The sequence below is a fragment of the Polypterus senegalus genome, chromosome 8, assembly GCF_016835505.1.
Source record: "Polypterus senegalus isolate Bchr_013 chromosome 8, ASM1683550v1, whole genome shotgun sequence".
In the NCBI taxonomy this organism is placed as follows: domain Eukaryota; kingdom Metazoa; phylum Chordata; class Cladistia; order Polypteriformes; family Polypteridae; genus Polypterus; species Polypterus senegalus.
Genome location: NC_053161.1, coordinates 158310570 through 158330828, shown reverse-complemented (window position 1 = coordinate 158330828; position 20259 = coordinate 158310570). Strand labels below are relative to the sequence as shown.

Sequence of the window (20259 nt, the reverse complement as noted above, 5' to 3'; positions counted from 1 at the left end):
AAGTGGCACATGGAAAAATGCTGAGCTGTGTTGTAACAGTTTGTAAAAGAAATGTATATAGTTTGTGTGCATTTTATAAAAAAAGTAAAAAATATAAATATATTTTTGGCCCATAAGACTTGTATTGTCTATTTTTACATAGAAATGTGTATTTTTTATTGTTTTTATTATTTTTATAACTAATAGAGTGACACTGTGTGTAGATATAGATTCCTTTAGGTGTAAGCTTTCTGTAGAGCCCTCATTGATATCTGTGGGTTGAAGCATTCAACAGTTATTACACTTTTTCCATACGTTCCAAAATGTGGATAATGGTCCCTCTAAAAAGCACCTGGGCATGCCCACATAAAAACTGGTGTAAAAATGTCATTTTTACAGGTATTCTTTTCAAATTTGAAATGTGAGTAGTCAACAAGTTATTCTGTTGGTACATAGTGTGTTTCTGTCCCCACCTACCTACTGCAGCTTTATTTTCATAAAAAACTTAGGCGAGAACAAAAAATGCATTTTTTTTGTGAGTTCTAATGTGCATAACTTTTGATCAGTCACACCTACAGTGATTCTGACTACTAAGGGTGAAACTAGAGAATGTTACCTTTACAAAGAGACCAAACATGTGTTTATACTCCACATAGTTCAATAACAGCAATGATTCTAATTTGGAGAGGTCGAATTACAAGCGATTTAGCAAAAATGACCCCGCTTGATAAGGGGTTTTAAGCAGGTGCAATACCAGAATGAGAAATAGTCTGTATGGGTGAGTTATACTGTGCACCTACCTGTACAAATTGCTGAGAACTGATGAAGAAGTGCGAGCTGCCCTTGGGTGTCTGAGGAAGCATAGGTGCTGGTGAGCCTTCATGACAGGAGCAGAAAATGTGCCCACTTCAGTTTATTGATGATAAATACTTCAAAAAGATCAAAACTGTTTACCCTCTCTACAGCATCTTCCAAGAATTTAGGTGGAAGTGTATAGTCTTAACTTTTGCTTCCTGAAGTCTTTAAATGACAGCAAAACCAGGGAGCTTTTCATAGTGAGATTACTGTCCTTGCACGCAGAGTTGGCAGGTAGGCCTCTTCTCTGTAAGCTTTCCCATCATTGTTCGTGATCCTGCCTATGATAGTGGTGTCATCAGGAAATGTAGTGATTGTGTCCAAACTCCACTCCAACTCCAAGTCAGAGGTGAATAAGGAGTACAGAAGGGAACAAAGCACATTACCCTGTTGAGGGGTCAGTGTGGAGGGTGTGTGGCTACCAATCCTCACAAGCCTATGCCTGTTGGTTTGAAAATCTGTAATCTAGTTGGTGAGTGTGGCACTTAGTTTTAAAATAAGAAATATGAGAAGTTTGGTGGTCACCTTTGACAGTACAATAATATTGAATGCTCAGTTCTTATCAATAAACAGGACTCTGGCACAACAGTTTTTATTATTCATGTGTACTGGGATGGTATGAAGTAGTAAGTATATTTCATCCACTGAGAACCAGTTATGACAATATGGAAATTTTAGGTGATCGTGATTATCTGGAAGTTTCTGTTAAATGTGTACTAGTCTCTCGAAGCACTTCATTGCATTTGGGATAAGTTCCACTGGTCTGTAGTCATTCAGGCAGTGCACTTCTGTTTGGGTGTGTTGTTGTTTTTTTTTTTTTTCTGTTCAGGGATAACTGTTCTTTGGAAGCAGACAGATCCTATTGATTCTGCCAGCAAGATGTATATGTTAAAGATGTCACTGTAAACACTTTTATTTTTAACACCCTGGAATTTCATCCAGACAGGATGTCTTATGAACCTTAATTCATTTAAAAGTCCTAATTACATCATGCACAGACATTAAGAAAGATGAATAATGTAGTGCTTCAGGCATTCAGATAGTGGGCTGCTTGTTAACACAATCTGTGTGCGCATAGAAGGCAATAAATTCATCAAGAATGGTAAATATAGATGAGACTGGATTAGGCTTTACTTAGTTTTTTTTATAAGCTTCTCTAATCCTTGCCACAGTTTATGTGAATAATTACAACTGCTACAGTACATGGTTAGTAGTTTACTTCAGTACTGATGTTTTACCAAGCAACTCAGATTGCTTTTCTGAGCTTGTATTTGTATTACTTGTCGTTTCCCTATCACTATTTTTAAAAAGCCTTGCTCCGTGCTTTCAGTAAATTCTTGATATCACTAGTGATTTAGGGTGGTGTGGTGTACCAGTATTGGAAGGATAACAAAAACAAATTTTAAAATGGTGAGGTACAATCATTTTGGGATATTTGGTAAAGGAAGTAAACATCAGCTTTCCACTCATGTGCGTGAGTGCACCCCTCGCGTCCTAAATCCTCTTCCCAAGTTAATGTATATGTGAAAAATGTGACAACCTCAACCAGATCAAGTCATTGCTGGGGGCTCTTACTTGATGTGCTTGACAATTCCTCATCCTCATCTTGTTAATTTGATCTATGGTATCTAGGTGAAGGGGGTATGTACAGGAGGGCAGTGCAATGGTGTCGCACGGCATTGTGCAGCCCGGCTGTAAGGCTGGAATAAGATGGGATTTTTGCTTCAACGCTGTCAAGACTTTGCAGGCAACCAACCCATATTGCTTGAGATTATTAAGACTTTAAAGTGTATCCCAATCACATAATTGCTTCGACGCACATTATATGCCATCAAGAGGGAAACCGACCTAAGGATATTTAGAGAGATCCGTTATTTGCTTCAAATCCATTTTGGTACCGGTAATGAGGTGCAAAAGCTGGTATTGATACTAAAGTCAAAATTTTACTCATGATCCAACACTACTGGTGATCCACTGTTTCTACTTGGGAAATGTGTGGAATATTTTCATGGGCATGCGATTGTGCATTAAGGTATAGGACAAACAAGCCAACATTCTCTCTCTCTCTCTCTCTCTCTCTCTCTCTCTCTCTCTCTCTCTCTATTATATAAAAAAATCTTGAGACAAGACTTTTTCAGAGAGATGAGTTGTGGCTTTCTCAAAGAGACACTTTCACGTCCTGCGAGAGGGAGTAGATGACAAAGTAGAGCTTCTTAAAAAATTCTGAAATGTTGGCACGATACACATGCAGAGCAGGTTAGATATAATGGAAATACGAAAGTTTGAAAGTCTCCAAAAAATGAGTAAACATCACATTAGCATAAACAAACGGAACAGCAAAAAGAGATCGAATATATTGTTTGGATTTAAACTTCAAGTCAGAGACTTGTAGATAATCTAATTTGTGTTACCATCTGGGAAAAGTAGTGCTTCTTTTCAATGAAGAGGTGTGAGAATTAAGATTTGTTGTTTGGTGAAATTGAAATCCACATACGCTATCACGCTTGGGTCACAGGGTTGCACAGATACACAGGAGATTTTAGAGACAGAAACGTTATTCAGACACTCCAAATAATCATATGCCTCTTTCAGGAGTGAATCGAGCTCTGTGTGTAGTTGGAGGGGACAGTTCTCTGAATTAAAAAGAATAGAAAATCTTCCTCTTCATAGTGGTGCGCCTTGGGGGCGATAGGAGCAGAGGATATCTAGGGGAGAAGTGAGACAAGGTAGTGAGACAAAAGTACAGCTGCTGCACAGGCTTTTAAATGTTCAATGCGCCACGCAGATGGAGATCACGCGGCACGGCAGCAGCAACTGATCGAGCAAAGAGAAGGTTAAAAAAAAAAAAAACTGTTTCCCATTTTTTAACCCTTTAAGAGGGGTTTCAGAGGAGTGACCACGTCTCCTTGGGTTGCGTTTAGCCCCCCTTTTCACAATGCTAGTGGCAGAGACGCAAAGTGGCTGGTGTATAGCGCAGACTTGGGGGGGGTGGATAGTATGGTTTCGGGTCAAGGGTTGACGAGTGAAGCGAGCAGGAGGCAAAGCCCCCTAGTTTGACCATATGATTAACCACTTCAGCCAAGGTTGTTATTGATTTCATGTAGTGGTTGATTGACACTTGAACGCACATATTCCATCATTGTGCTGACTTAATCCTTGGAGGCACAGGCTGTTATATTGGCACTGCGTGCTGTACTAAAGTTGGTTCTGCACTTAAAATCTTGTATAGGTTTTCTCTTACCTTGCTCAAATCTGTCCTACCTAGCCATGTAGACTAAAGATTATTTCAAATCTTTTATTGATTTATTTAATGTAAATGTTTCATTTGCATACTGATATGTTAACCTGTATTTGGCTATATAATACTCAACTGATATTTTGGTCCGAATTTTGAAGTTCTTTTTAGTATTTTGATAATAGATACCAAATGTTTTTGGCATAGATTGGGTGTGTGTATATATATATATATATATATATATATATATATATATATATATAATTTTTTTTTTTTACATTTACAGCTTTGATTTTAAGAGGCATTAACTTGCCCTCAATAATCTTTTACAAGAGTATAAAGTTTTTCTTTTATTTAAAGACATTTTAATTTGCTTTGCTAATTGTTGAAATATATTGTTTTTGATTGTCAGTTTCATTAGTATTTAAACTATGGCCTTGTATAGATGTAAATAAATCAAAATTGGTGCAAATAAACTTTCTATTTACACAGTTTATGCACAGAACGTGACTATTTTTTAATGTACAATAAAATTTATTCTGTGTAATGTTTGAATACGAATAAAATATTGTATGGCTTCAGTCACAGTTGCTTGCAAGTTTCTAATGGAGTACAAATTTATGGAGTGCCTCGCAGCACTAATGTTAGTCAAGCCTTGTCCATTATGTTGACCTTTGAGGTCCTCTGCACATTCGGGGTTTGTAACTGTGCACCAGGTTTGTGTGTTTTTATAATTTCTAAATTCCAAATAGCCTATAGATTAACATTGTGTATGCTGAAATATTAAAAATGGCTCTGCTAAGCGGATTTTGCTGGAAAGTGATTGAATGCTCAAAGTGGTCACTTTATACTGTAACCAACACACACTTATAAAAATAATTACCCCATTTGTGCAGTGTTGTTGGGAATGAATAGTTAGATAAAATTGCAGCAATATGAAAATATCTTATTTTTTTTTAATGTGCTATTTCTGTTTTTTGTCTTATTCAGGTGACAAACAGTATGTTTGGTGCTTCAAGAAAGAAGTTTGTAGAGGGGGTTGACAGTGATTATCACGATGACAGCATGTACTATAGCCAGTCTTCGATTTTCCGACCGGAAAAAGAGGTACGTGCATGAAATTCTTCTAAAATGAAAATGATATGCCCTGTATGTGTGTGTGTTTTTGTATAATTCTTAAAGTAAGTGGTCTTGCTTTTATTTTTTATTTCTAATAGCGTTCACTTTCAAAATGTATAACCACAGTTAAAGGATATGTATTACAGGTATGACCAATTGTTAATTTGAATAGGTCATGATGATAAATATCAATATTAGCCGTTGACAAAATATGCGTTTATTATCATAATGCAGTACCTCAAATTTTAAAAATATGAGGATGTGTGAAACTTGTACTTTTTATGGCAAAAACTTGTTTTTTGCACATGAAGTCATCGTGAAATAGTGTGTTCAGTTTATAAGATTGTCAAAGGTATCCGTAATTATCAGTTTTAACATTACTTCAGTACACATTTTTTATGATGTTGATTCTGCAGCCTGTTACAAATGGACTTCTGGTTGCCTATGGTAAGAGTTTGTGCCCCATTTCTCCACGCTCACAGGTGTTAATATGACAACTTAAGTGGCTTTGGAGCTCCTCAGTTTCTGGGGCACTTGCATCTCAGGATGGCAAGAAATGTTGAACACAACTTTTTTCATGTTATAGTACACTGGTGTCGGACTCCAGTCCTGGACGGCCGAAGTGGCTGCAGGTTTTCAATCTAACCATCTTCTTAATTTGTGACCAGATTTTGCTGCTAATTAACTTCTTTTGCCTTAATTTTAATTATCTTGACTCAGGCCCCTTAGTTGCTTCCTTTTTCTTAATTAGCAGCCAAACAATAACGAGACACACAACAAGAATCAATATGATCAGCTCATCTGTACCCATCACAAAATATGTGAAAATTAAGAAAGGTGGAGGTCTAAGTAAACATTGTGAGGGTGGTCTTAGAAAATACAGAAAAATCAACAGTTCTGGAAATGTCTGCTGTGACAGAATGAGAGCACCAACAAGCCATGGAATTAAATAATGAGTTTAATTAACTACAAAAATCTGTTTCTCATTGTGAAACTGGTTGGAGTCAGAAGCCCCGATTTAGCTGGTCATCTGTTGGCTCGTTTCACATCACATTTCTGTTCGGCTGCCATTTAATGAAGAAAGGAATCAATTCAGAGGTCTGAATCCTTAGATACGGCTAATAAAATGAAAGGAACAGGAGTTAATTAGCAGTGAAAACTGGTGACTGATTAGGAAAAGCGTTAGAATGAAAACCTGTAGCCACTGCGGCCCTCCAGGCCTGGAGTTTGACACCCCTGTTATAGTACTAATGACAGAACTTTTGACATGAAATGTAAAATGTGTGAAGACTGAAGTCCACATATCAAATAAACACTTTCACAAAAGTATAACAAGAAAGTGTGCTTTTATTCAAGAATATAACCAAAGAAAATGAAATTGGGTAAGGGTACAATGCTGAGATGATTGCTAGTGTTTAGATCTGGCACTGCCAGATCTAAACATTAGTATGGAGAGCTGCTCATGTAATGAAGTGTCTATAGCTGCAGGTGGAAGCTGCCATCGCACTTTCCATAACAGTTTTTTTCCCGAATGAGAGGCATTGCACATGTACTTTGTCAGCATGCCTGTGCCGAACAAACATGGGAATATTTGTAGTCTACTTGTGACTTTACACTGTAGGAAGATAAGTAAATAATTCTAGGTAAACAACACTTGATGTGGCATTTATATAAGTAACATAAGAATGTTTTTCATTTAAAGACCAAGAAACATAATTGCAAACGGAACTTTGCACGATACCCTGGCAAGCTCTGTAAGCCCCGCTGTTTCATTGAAGGACATGCATGTGTCAGATTCACTGGCAGGATGACTCCAAACTTCTTGCTGCATCCAAACGGTATCATCTTTCACCTTTACGCTTGGTGCAGCCGCATTGTTCTTAGATGTGAGTGGATGTTTCTTGCGGGGAGGGCTTCTTTCTCTAGTGTAGAACCCTCATCCTCATTTGAGTTCACCTCTTTTATATCTTTATTTGAAAACTAGCAGTGTCAGATCTGGGGGAGCGTGAAAGTGACTGAGAGAATAAAACTGAATAAAAAAAAATGCTAACCTTTACAAGTAAAATTTACACCAGCTGTTATGTTTTTATTCTATAATAGTAACAATAAGAGCAGCTCACTACTCAAAATGGAAAATCTAGGAAGCACTTGGAATCGAACCTGGGACCTTATGATTGATTCAACAGTTTTTACATCTACACCACCCAAGCGGTCACATCAGTGTCGTACCCTGACCCGATTTCTTTTTCTTCAGTTATATTCTTGAACAAAAGTGCACATTTTGTTATTTGGACTTCAGTCTTCACACGTTGTACATTTATGTCAAAATTTTGTCATTACTATAACATGAAAAAAGTTTCTGTTTTAGGGTACATGTCCCCATTTGTTGCCTTTTATTTCCTGTCATCCTACATTTACACAGATCGTTGTAGATATGGAACACACATGAAATGCATGTGTTCCGAATAACAATATATTATTTACCCTATACAACTCCAGGTACCTCACTCCCAGATATGCAGACTTGAGCTGAGAGAACTTTTTGTCCGAGTTGAACTGCGGCAAGGGGGGTGGGAGGCAGAACGGTTGATGGGATAACAGTCTGATTGCGCTTGTGTGCTGATCGACACATTTGCCAAACAAAAGACGCCAATAGAGTGGTGCGAAGGAATTTAACATGGCCCGGGATTACACATTTTTTCATAGGTTATAGGGATTCTAGTGTTAAACTTGTAAATCGTTGTGTTTGAATTATGATTTTTTTTTCTGTGAATTTTAAAATGTTTTTTGAAGACAGTTAAATGTTTAATGCATTAAGATTGGGGGCTGCATTTACTTTTACCAGTGGGCAGGTTTTATTCTGTGTGGTTGATTCAGGGGAAATCGGCCTTTAGCACTGGAGATCATTCGCTCCCTTGATTTTTATACTGTTGCCATGACAGCTGATAAGTGTCCTGTCCTATCTGGTTACTTTCTTTTACTACATCCAATTTTAAAATATTTCATCACATTTACTGTTTGATATAAGGTGCTATAACTTATAACTGCATATATAATGGCACCACTTCTTCATGTGGTCATATACTTTCAGCTGTGCTTCAGAGAGTGTGTTTAGTATTTCTAAGCTCATTTGTAGCCAGAAAGATGCACTCCTTACTGAAGAGTATGTTGACGTGTTAGTCTTTGAACTTACATTTTTACCTAAATGTTTACTTAATGTTTAAAATTTTTATGCATACTGTAAATTGTGGAACCTCGGATCCAGGAGAATTCCATCCAGGCCATGGAACAGTGGACTATTTCTTCACACTCGTGAGGATTCTGGAGGGTTCATGGGAGATGATCAGTCGGTCAACATGATTTTTATACACTTAGAATAGGCTATGAGGATGTTCCTCCTTGGGTTCAGAGGCTTTTAATAGGGGCTATTCTGTCCCTGTGTAATCACAGTGACGACTGTGTCTGCATACTTGGAAATATATTGGCATCATCCTCAAGGCTGTGATTTTTGTCTTATCCTTTTTGTGACTTTCATGGATAGGATATTGAGCCGATGCAGGGGAGAGGAGGGTGTCCACTTTGGTGGCTTAAGTCAGTACTTTTTGCAGGTGATGTGGCCGTGTTGTCTTTATCAGGTTGTGAACTCCAGCATGTATTTGGAAAGTTTGCAGCCAAGTGTGAAACGGGCAGAGATGAGTATCAGCTGCTCCAAATCTGTGGCCATGGTTCTTAGTAGGAAAAAAACTTGACTGTCCTTTCCAAGTGGGAGGTGAGTTTCTGCCTCAAGTGGAGACGTTTAAATACCTCTGAGTCCTGAGAAAGAGAATGAGGTATTGTGAGATCAACGGACAGATTGACACTGCAAGCGCAGCTATGCGGTTACTATATCGATTCATAGTTTTGAAGAAGGAGCTGAGGCAGAAGGCAAAGCTCAAAATTTGCAATCTCTGTTCCTACCCTCACTAATGGTCATGAGCTTTGTGTAATGACCGAAAGAATGAGATTTTAAGTAGAAGTGGCCAAATTATGCTTTATCTACAGGGTAACTGGGCTCTTCCTTAGAGATGAGGTGAGAATCACAGCTGTCCAAAAAGTCTTGGAGTAGAGCTGCTGTCCCTCTGCATTGAGAAGAGCCAATTGAGGTGGTTTCGGCATCTGATACCTCCTGGGCACCTAACTGCTGAGGTTTTATGGGGACGGCCAGCAGGGAAGGAGGCCCCATAGTATGAGTTGGCAAGTGTGGCTGGAGAAAAGGGATGTATGAGCCTCACTGCTAACACTAACCCTGTCCCAGATAAGTGGTGTAAAATGAATGAATACGTTTTTATCCTTTACAAAAATTTGCAATACTTATTCAGTTAACATTTAATGACATTCCTTAGCATTCATTGAACAGTAGCAGTAAAGGTTTTAATCGATGTAAAAAGAACTTTACGTTTTATTTTTTGCAGAAGTTTACTCCTACCTTTTACAAAAAGATTGCACTACTGTTTGCATTTAATGACTACAATTTCTATTTGCTTTCATCAATGTAAAAATTTTAATGCACACAGAATTACAATTTACCTAAGTAAGTTTTAGTTTTTACCTAAATAAGTTCGCAATCTGGAAAATGCCACAAGAACCTCACTGCATGCTCCCCACTCAGGGACAGTTAATTTCCCAAAGCCATAATCCCACTAAACTTGCAGTAAAATTGAACTTGCTGCCCTATACTGTACCTACATGCTGGTTTGTTTTATTCTACCTAATGTTACATGTGTATTGCCTTCTGCACTTTTCTTTGTGCCACTACTGTTTAATACAATGTTTATGCCTGTACCGTTCTGTTTTGTACTATGTACATTAAGCCATTGTTCTCCAACTCTTATTTATTGTATTTACTTTTTACATCACTGTATTGTCTTATTGACTGTAGATATGTACTTATGTGCCAACCCACATTCCCTTCATAACAGTGGCACAAGAATTTTACTATGGTCTAACAGTGTGTGTGACAACTATTTTTTTTTTTTTAATGAAATGTTTGTCGCAACCATCTTTTATCTTGTACTAGGAGATAAAATTGTGTAAATAGTGACACCTACTGACTTTAGTCGAATACCCTGAATAGATGAGATAAATCTGCATCCTGTCAAGGAAATTCTAGTAGCTCAGACACACCAATAACAAATGTACGAGAACATGCAGTTTCTTTACAGAAGTAATATTCTGATGAGGAAAGGGATTGAACAGCTATTTCCAGCCTCATGGAATGTAAGGTAATTTGTAAACATCCAGTTTCCCTTATTTACTTTTACAGGTATATTTAATACTAGTGCTGGGCGGTATGACCAAAATTCTATATCATGGTATTTTTCAAAATTACACCGGTTTCACAGTATTCTACGTTTTTTTTTTCCCCCATGCATGAGTGGGTGTTAACCACATTTTCCACTGCAATTACTGCAGTAGACTGGCTAAGTATAACCTATTCCACTGTTATGGGAATTGTACAAAATCATTTTAATATGGACATAAATATTAATACTTGTTTGCATGGCCCCATAAAGTGATGATTTTCAAGGGGGTAGCACTAATGAAGAGAAGGAATCGCATTGCTTGACAGTTGCAGTCAAAATATAGAACTTTTTATTGAACTAATTTTGCAAACAACTAAAACTAAAATTTTGACATATTTTCATCCCTCCAAATAGGCATTTAGACTTAGTAAAATATCCAGAGTTTCTTGTCAAAAGGTGTATTGCACTGAACATGTCTTAGAAAAGGAATAAATAGTAAATATTTTTTGTAAACCAACTACACTTTATGTTAATGTTAACAATCTCTGTCCACTGACATGTTAAAGTGACTTTTTAAACAAATTACCATAATTAAACTGCATAATATTAAAAACTAATAAGTAATAACAATAAAATAAATTAGTGCAACTTCCAGTAATACTATTACTTCAAGACTTCAAGCCCAGTTGCATTACACAGTATTCGCCAAATAAAAATAAAATAAAACCGGTGTAACTTGGTGATTGCATTAATGTGGACCTTGCTTCAAGGTAAGCTATATACATAAATAATAAAACTCTAACATGCATTTATAATGTTGTTTGTGGTATAGCGGGTCTGCGGCTTCAAAAAAAATATGGCCAGTTTTTGAATCCAGTTCGCCATGTCCGTCTCCGTGGGCGATTACACGACCGCGGGGAGTTGATTAGGTGTTTTGGGCGGTGTGTGATTAAGACGCTGTGCCCACAGAAGCATATATTTATGGGACGGAAGGATAGGGGCAAAGAAAAAAGAAAAGAGAGAACAGAAGGAGGTTTAAAGAAGGGAAAGGGCAGTCATGGGAGACGATCCAGACACCAGGAATGAAAATGCAGCACGAGCTGGGGCTCCTTGAGGGAGCGCAGACTGAGGTGCTCTAGGGGCTGGTTCGCCCCACTAAGCGTTTAGAGTGGGGCGAGCGAAACGCAAGACCTCCCAATGGATCCAAGGAACAACTGAGTGAGCGCAAAGGAAGACGGGAGGTGCGCCAGCCTCGGACAGTCTGGCTATGCAGTGTGGCGGCAGCAAGGAGTTTGTGCTGCAGAGGTTCCGCCGGCAAGGCCAGTGAAGGTTGAGCCGGGGAGACAGAAGGTGGTGAGCTGCAATTGAGTGAGGAGAGAGACTGCATTTTAACCTATTTTTTAATGGATTGATTTATTATAGATTTTATCCCCACGTTTCACTGGTTTTATGGATTTGCTATTTATTTGGGTACTGTATTTTTTAAACACTGCACAATTGACACTTGGTTTTACTTTTGACTGTTTTTAACAAAAGCACTTGAGCACTTTCCACCAATCCCCTGGCTTCAGTGAGATTTGTCAGCTCATCTTTGTCATAACTATCGATGGTGTTGGTTCAACAGACTCCCATTATGGGAAGTCTGTAGGGGACCGGCATCGTCACACTATCACACAGTACCCAGGTACATTACACATTATTGGGAAAAAAAAAAAAAAAGTACAACTTGGCTTGTAGTATAGAAACAGTATTCACACATTTGAATATAATGGTCCACATCCGACCTTCTAAAACCAAAGTATCTCTAGACAACAGACACACCACCTTTTTCAGCAAAAGTTTTTCTGTGTCATCATGTTCAACTTTATCGTTTGCTACACTTTCAGTTTCGGAATGTTCTCTGTCCATTTTCACCGCTCAATACCTCCACTAACGCATGTACTCCATTGCATGTGTGTTCAGCAGTGCAGCAGTGAAAAGGTCCCCCCCCCCTTTCCCGCGCCACGTTCCGAATGTTGTTTAGACAGTTTCAACTGGTGGTGTGGTATAAGAAAAATCCATATCATAACAAAAATAAAAAACATTTTTTGGTACGAACCAGTATACTTCTCAGCACTATTTAATACTTAACATAATTCCTATCTTTTGTTTTTTCATTGCACATTTTAGTTTTATTAAAAAAAAGTTCACTCATTTTATTACAGTGAAGTGAAAACAAGTAGTTGAATGAAAGTGCGAGTTTAATTATTACTAGCAAATCGTTCTTGCATAAATTTCACAAGAATAAAAGTGTTAATGAAATAAGGGAGAGAAGAATATCACATGTTACAGTAAGAAAGGAGATTATTTTAATAAGTAGTGACTTGTGAGATGACTCTATTAGAATAATCATATGATTAGTATTGAATGTTATAGTCGCGTACAACAGCATGAATATTAACAATACAAAGTGTAACATGAACAGTTTAACAGAAATTATTGGATAAGAAGAGAAATGCAGGGCACATTTAAGTCAGTATGTGTGAAGTGTGGTTATCCGGTAATGTAGTATACCGACATCTATAATAATTGTCAGAAAACACAATCAGTTGCATAAATGTTATTGTCTGCAAAAATATTCCCCTGTGTGTAACCCGCAAGTACAGGTAGTCCCCAGGTTATGGACATCTGACCTACGACTTTTTACGAATGAGGATGCAGTTGCAACGCATGTGCCTCAGTAACTTCTGTCCCGTCATGTTTGGCCTGGGGATGCTGTAAGCAGTGGCTGAAGGGGGTAATTTCGCTGCTTGCGCAGTGTACTGTCCCTCGGGTGGCTCCCGGCAGCAAGTGGTGACCCGTGGTCCATAGTCAACAGAGCCACAGCTCTCCCTCGTGTGCAGGACGATTGTTCACTGCCTGCCCACTACGCCGCCGCAGCTACTTCTCCTGACTAGACGCGGGATGGATGGAGCGGAGGGGGACGTTTCACTGCCCGTCCAGCACACATGGCTGGTGATGCTGCAAGCAGTTACCCGGTTGTGGCTCATCGGAGGCCATTGAGGGTGAACGGGGCGGCGGGGGTAGCATTGTAGTGTGCCTTGGATGGTTGACTGTTGAATTGGGGTTGGCCGATGTACTACCCGCCTTTGGCCGCACCATGTTTGTTCTTGGTGAGCGGACGCTGCAGGCAGCATATTGTAGTGGAGGTGACTCTGTGGTGGGTGAGTGATGAACCCACCCCCTCGCTGCCCCCAGTCATTCTCAATAACAAGCCTGCTTGTACTGTTATGCACATAGCAGGAAGCTGTCTTTTGTCAGTACATCAGACGTGTTGACAGGTGCCTTCCTGCTGTGATAGCATGTACAGTGCTGTGCAGAAGAGCTCATCTTAACCTTTTGTCTTCACCCTTCAAGAATGGCTCTGAAACACAAATCTGATGCAAGTGCTGGTGATACAGTAAAGAAGAGAAAAACCTTCACCGTAGAAAATAAAGTAGAAATAATAAAAAGGTCAGAGAGAGGTGAAACTCCATCATTCATTGGCAGAGCACTTGGTTACAGTCGGTCAACAATTAGCATTTGTTAAAATTAATGTACCTGTTCCGACTTGCATACAAATTCAACTTAAGTATAAACCTACAGTTCCTATCTAGTATGTAACCCGGGGACTGCCTGTACCTGTACATTTGACCCGAGTTTCATTGTATCTCTGGAAAATGTAGGGTACAACTGGCCATGGGTATAAACAGGGCCTGGCAAATAAAATCTGACTTTATTAAATGTTTGTAGTTGTGACTTGGTGATAGTTATACAATATGGTAAAGAAATGGGGAATTGCCTGTGCCGCAATATAAAGGGAATATCTTGTTTTGAGTTGTCGATGTTATGGAATCCCTGTAGGTTTTTCAATTGTAATGTTTCTTGTTGTCTGACAGTTTGACACTGCTCTTGGAAAAGGTTGTGTATGTATTTCGTTTTTTGTTCACGGTCTAGGTGGAAGACTTGCTGCCTCTGATTTTTGGATAATGTTGCTCTGTGGTTTGTCATACGTTGTCTTTGTTGTTCTAAGACATCTTCCCTGTGCTTGGTTGGTCTGGCGTGATGTACCTGTAGCTGTTTCTGCTTTTGTGCGTTGGTGTGAGTATGTAGGCTGGTGAGACTGTTTCTGTTGGTCGCAGCTTGGCTGTATGTGCCTTTTCTTTTTTTTGGGATGCTTAGGTTGAACTGAAGGAAAGAGGAGGTGTAAAATGGTAGGGTCATAATGGAGTTTCGGTCAATAACAAAGTATGTAATGAATAAACAGTCAAATGCCACAGTCGATAATTGGTCACATTAAAGACTTGAAGGTATGCCTAAGACCAAAACTCTTAACAAGAACACGTATTCCTTGCTATTGTTGTGGAGAGAGAGTTGACAGACACAAGTGAAATTATATAAAGATAGTGGTAACCAATTACCAATTTCACTTAGTTTCCAAAATAACAAAAAAAAAAAAAAAATCATGCTCCTTCTTTATACAAGTTTAATAATATAACTTGTTATAAATTTTCTCTCCTAGAATTCCACTACTACATAGTTGTAGCTGAACAACAGGAATGGGAGAATTTGGATAATTTTGTATGTGGGCATCCTGCCAGGTTATCTTATGGTATAAATTCTGGTGTCTTGCCATCTAGAGTCGGGAGACTGATGTATTTTTTTTTTTTTTATGAGGATAACTTTCCAGTAGAGGTGTACATAGGACTGGTCTCACACAGAGACGGCTTTCTACCACATGTAATCTGTACCATGCATTTAATTTTCAGATGCAGTGTGTACTGTAGTGTAGCGTTTACTAACAAGCAAATGGCAGGTAAAGTTTTCAGCTTTGTTGGGACATAGCAATAGAAGAATATCCTTTCCCCTTATACAGTGGGATTAAAGTAATATATTTCCACTTGTATCTAAATATGTGGGTTTTTTTTGTTTGTTTTTTGTTTTGCTACGTAATACTTTTTTTTTCAGGATATCGACTGCTACACTTGCATTGCTGCATGGACTACCCTAAATAATGAAAGACTAGACTGGAACTTATTATCATTAAGGTTACTGCTTTGAGCTATTCACTTGTCTTGGCAGAGACAAGTGTGACTTTTTAAACATCTTACTTTAGTCACTCAAAGAAGCGTTATTTTAGGTATTTATTTCAAATATTGACTACTTGTGGCTACCAATTTGTGTATTCCAGTGTCTTCTACATGTTTTCAAAATTTATTAAGAAGCCAACACTAAAATGACAAAATAAGAACAGTTTTTCTTCACCTCTTGGTTGATCCAGTGTTTTTGATTTTTGACTAGGGTGGCACAATTTGATCCAAAAATCATATGTATTTTGATTATTTTGCTACATATTGTGATTTAAGGTGTGATATGCAAGTATCAAAGTTAGCATTTTGTATTGCAATTTCAAGGCTAAAAGGAAATGATGGCATTATTGATCACACTGAGCTAATATTTGCTAGTATTTATCAACTCAAAAATCTTTCATGTAGCAAGCAAAATCTTAAATTATTGACCATCCAGGACCATGTGGTATAGCGGGTCCACAGCTCATGTCAAAGGCCACGTTTTTAAATAAATAATCACCACACTCGCGGCTTAGAGAGGCGGTGTGGTAGTGTGGCGGAAGCAGTTCTCGGGGGAATTCGTGATGCAGGTGAATCTCACTTAAGTGCACAGGTGAGGAGTCGTCTGCATCCGTAATTGTACCTGGGAGCTGCTGATTGCCACAGCTGACCCACGTCCCTGTGATATATAGAAGCGTGAGGTGGCTAGTTGGGAATAAAGAGAAAAGAAAGGCGGAGAGCCCAAGTCACCGTTTGGTGAAGCCTACTGGAGCCAGGGCTCGGTGAGGCGAACCGATCAGCAGAAGCAGGCAGAGCAGGTCAGCTGCAGCAAGGGTCACTCCCCTGGTGTATTGCCTGCATGGGAGAAACAGGGGAGTTGGTAAACACCAGAAGAAGAATGCACTAGGCTTTAGGTTTTAAAAGGATCGCTTCCAGCCATTGTTTTAAACCTTGTTGTTTTTTAAAGGATTTGTCTATTGGATTTTAACTCCACACTTTTACTTGTATTTATGGATCATTTATTTAATAACTGACATTTGATGCACTGCACTTTGTTTATTTGGAACACCTTGTTTTGATTTTGTTGGTTTTAAGTAAAAGCACTTTGCACTTTTTGCAGCATCCCCTTGCTTCGTTGTGCCTCACTGCCTAGCTCATCGGTGACATTACCGACTGTGTCACGTTCAGGGCTCCCGGAAGGATGTAAGATGTATTTTTAAACAACTTAAATAATAAAAATCAATTGGCTAATGAAAATAAGTACAATAACAAAATAAGAAGTGCCCCACTGTTTTCTTGTTCGTACCTTCAGTCTACCCAATGCATACATCATCTTTTAAACTGTTACTAGTAAATGGGAGATCACTTTTTTAACTTTAAATATCAAATATATATTAAGTCTTGTGTGTAATTATAATAAAAATAGTAGTACTGTGTATGCGCTGTGCAGTAAGCATGTTTTTTGCTAAATATGTGACAGTTTTCGTTTAGCCTGACTTTTGTAATACATTCACCGTAGAGTTGTGTTGTCTGCGATGCTGATATAAATTATTTCCAAGTGACACATCAATTTTGCATGCATTGCACAATAACTCAGTCTGATCAATATTGATGACAAATTTAAAGTATTGTCAAACAGCAGCAGTTGAATTTTTTTTTTTTCAGTCTCTTGTCACCATCCCCCAAAACCCAAACAAACCCTGCCCTGTTGCACACATCTTGGTTCAAAAAGGTAAAAAAAACACCCAAAAAAACAGTTTTCTTTATATGCACATACTCCACTACAAATTCATAACAAATGACAATGGAACTGATTGATAATCCTTTGATTGGTTAGTCCGTCCTTGAGTTCCACATTTGCATACTTTAAGCTCAGTGGACTACAAGCAAAACTCCCTACAAGTGCTCTCATAGAGAGTGGCACAATGCGTATTCAAGTTAAATATAACGTCTCATTTTCAAATAAAATACTTATTGCAGTTTACGAAGTACTTTTTTTTTTTAATACATGTATTGTCAAGCTTGGGTCACAGAGTTGCACGAGAGACAGAAAAGGAAGTCCAGTGTTTTCAAGAAAAGTATAGTAATGAGAAGTCCAGCAAATGACATCTTTTATTGGCTAACCAAAAAGATTACAATATGTAAGCTAGCTTATTAAGCTACCCTAGTGGGACAGCCATGTGGGGAAAATGCATTGTGTCTGATGGGATCAAGGTTGAACTAAGGTGACATGAAGAGAGCTGTGCACAGGAGATGCCCTTATAATTTGACTGATCTGGAAAATTTTTGCCATAAATGGACAAGAATCACCAAGTCCAAGTGTGCCAAACTGAATAAACTCTTACCTAGAAAGAATGAGCACTGTAATAAAATCATAAGGTGCTTCAACGAAGTATTAGTTTAAGAAGTGTGCACACTAATACAACCAGGTTTTTGTGTGTTATCCCCCCCTTTTTTTATTAAACAGTTCGCTTTCACATTCTTTGTGGTGTTTGCAATTTTGAAATAAAGGTGGAATAAATTCTGACAGGATTTCTCCCCATTTCACACAAAACCTGCCATTTTTGTGTGATCCACCAGAAACCTCTGTATTGAGACTCTATTTTGTTTTCCTTTTTTCTTCTCCAGAAGATCAGGAGAACCTAAAAAGTAACTGTACTTGAGTTGAAAGAATATCTTTAGTTTGCACTAAAAACAGTGTATTCATTTTTATGTATTTGCTTTCATAATAGCACCAAAGCCACTGCTTCATTGAATTACAGTGGTATTTCCATTTAATGTGTAGTGCCTGAGTTTCATTATTGCATCCTAATTCAGCCATTTCTCAGTACAGAAAGGATCATTAGATTTTGTAAGTGGTGAACTGTTTGTGCTTAAAGAATACTGGGCTGAAATTGCCTTTGTTTTTCTCCAGTGTGGATTGGTTAGCTTATTCCTTAGCACCTGTTTCTGTCTTTTTCTTTTTTTCTGGCAATGGAAACAAGGGAATTGATAACTGAATTTCAAGCTTTACACTTATTCTGGTGGGTAACAAAGTGCCATAGTCATATGGCTGTCTCATGGATCCAGAATCATGTGTTCAAATTCCATATTCAGTCTCTGCTTGTGTGTAGGTGACATGTTTAATAAGAACATTACACCATTTTAAAGCAAGTCATCTTCTTGCACAGGATTGTTTATTTAAGGAAACCCATTTTTGCATCTATTAGTATGTGTAGTTGGAAGCTTGGGAGCAAAAAATGATGGAACGAATCTTTCTTCATTGTATGCTTCTGTGGATGGAGCAAACATTCAAAAGCAGGCATTCATTAATTTTACCTCCTATTACATATTCTGTTATGTAATAATTTCAAGCTTGGTATGTGGACAGTATGGCACAACTGGCCAATAAAAAGGTCAATTTAAAATTAGCAGTATAAACCAAAGCAAGACTTTAAATTCCAAACTATGACCACATGAACATTTAGGCTAAAGCAGTCCAAGAATGTGTGGGGGTTTCTTAGTTACATTTTTTTTACAAAGAGGCGAACTAGGGATATTTTAAATCTTTGATTTCTCTCTGATAGTGTTTTGTTTTAAACTCTTAAAGCACACATCCAAAAGAGTAAACTAAAGTTTACCTTTGTTGTGTATAATACAAATCCTAATCCCTTTGATAATTAAACATTCCTGTAGGATTAGAAAGCACTTTAAAAGCCAAAGAGAGGAACACAGCTATTGTATTTTACCTGTACATTTTCAGTACTTTTCACTGCTTTTTAAGAAGTGCATGTTCTAGAACAATTCTTAATGTGCTACAGTCCCCGTAATTAATTACCACTTGTCAAACGTCTTTCTGTAGATGCTGGGATCTCCATCACCATCGACATCAAGTCAACTATCCACATTTGGTGCAAGTTTATATGGACAACAAAGTAAGTATCTGTAAAATTGCCGTAAAAATGAATAATAAAAAAGGTTGTTAAATGCTGAAACAATACGGATTTGTTTTTTTTACTTTATAATTTTAATGTATTTAAATTGCTATTACTTTAAAATAAACAAAGTTGACAGGTGGTCTTCTGAAGTTATTTTAGTTTACTGTGTGAGTGGTTTGGTCCTTGCTTGATTGTTTTTAAATTATCTAAGAGTTGCATTTTATACTTCAGATGATCTTTGTAGGTATGTTCTTATGCCATGTATGTTTATGAACACTTATCCTTTGCCTTTTATCTCTTCTGCATTTCTTTTTCAGCAAGAAGTGAAAGAAAGTCATGTTGACCACATTGAAAATGGCCTTCTAACCTTTAAATGCTGCTTGTGATCCTTTTCTAGGTGCACTAGCCCATTCAATGAGGGGAATGAGCAACAACAATCCTCAGTTAAATCGCAGCTTATCACAAGGTACCCAGTTGCCAAGCCATGTAACTCCGACGACGGGGGTACCGACTGTGTCACTTCATACTCCACCTTCACCAAGCAGGTATGCTGTTTCTTTTTCTTTCCTCTTTAATGATGGATTGGAGTTGTAGTTAATGAAACCTGTGCAGATCAATTTTGTTTAATGCAGTACCTAGCGTTTAAAAAGGAGAAAGATTTTCTTAAAATGACCCTGTTTGTTTCTAATGGCAAGTGTAATAAGTTGCAGTACTTCAGTAACACACATTTTTGTTTGCAGTTAGATTCTCCACCCACTGTTTTTATTAAAAAAAAAAAAAAAAAA

The 20259-nt window shown here is 38.0% G+C and overlaps 1 protein-coding gene across 3 annotated transcripts in view; it reads left to right on the top strand.

Moving 5' to 3' along the window:
- cnot2 (CCR4-NOT transcription complex, subunit 2) overlaps positions 1–20259 on the top strand; it is a 124982-nt gene that overhangs the window by 45309 nt on the left and 59414 nt on the right. For all 3 annotated transcript variants that reach the window (XM_039759942.1, XM_039759944.1, XM_039759943.1), the window contains exons 2-4: positions 5060–5176; positions 19399–19471; positions 19872–20019. In XM_039759942.1, the coding sequence (XP_039615876.1) occupies positions 5060–5176; positions 19399–19471; positions 19872–20019 (338 nt within the window). The remainder of the gene's footprint in view (positions 1–5059; positions 5177–19398; positions 19472–19871; positions 20020–20259) is intronic.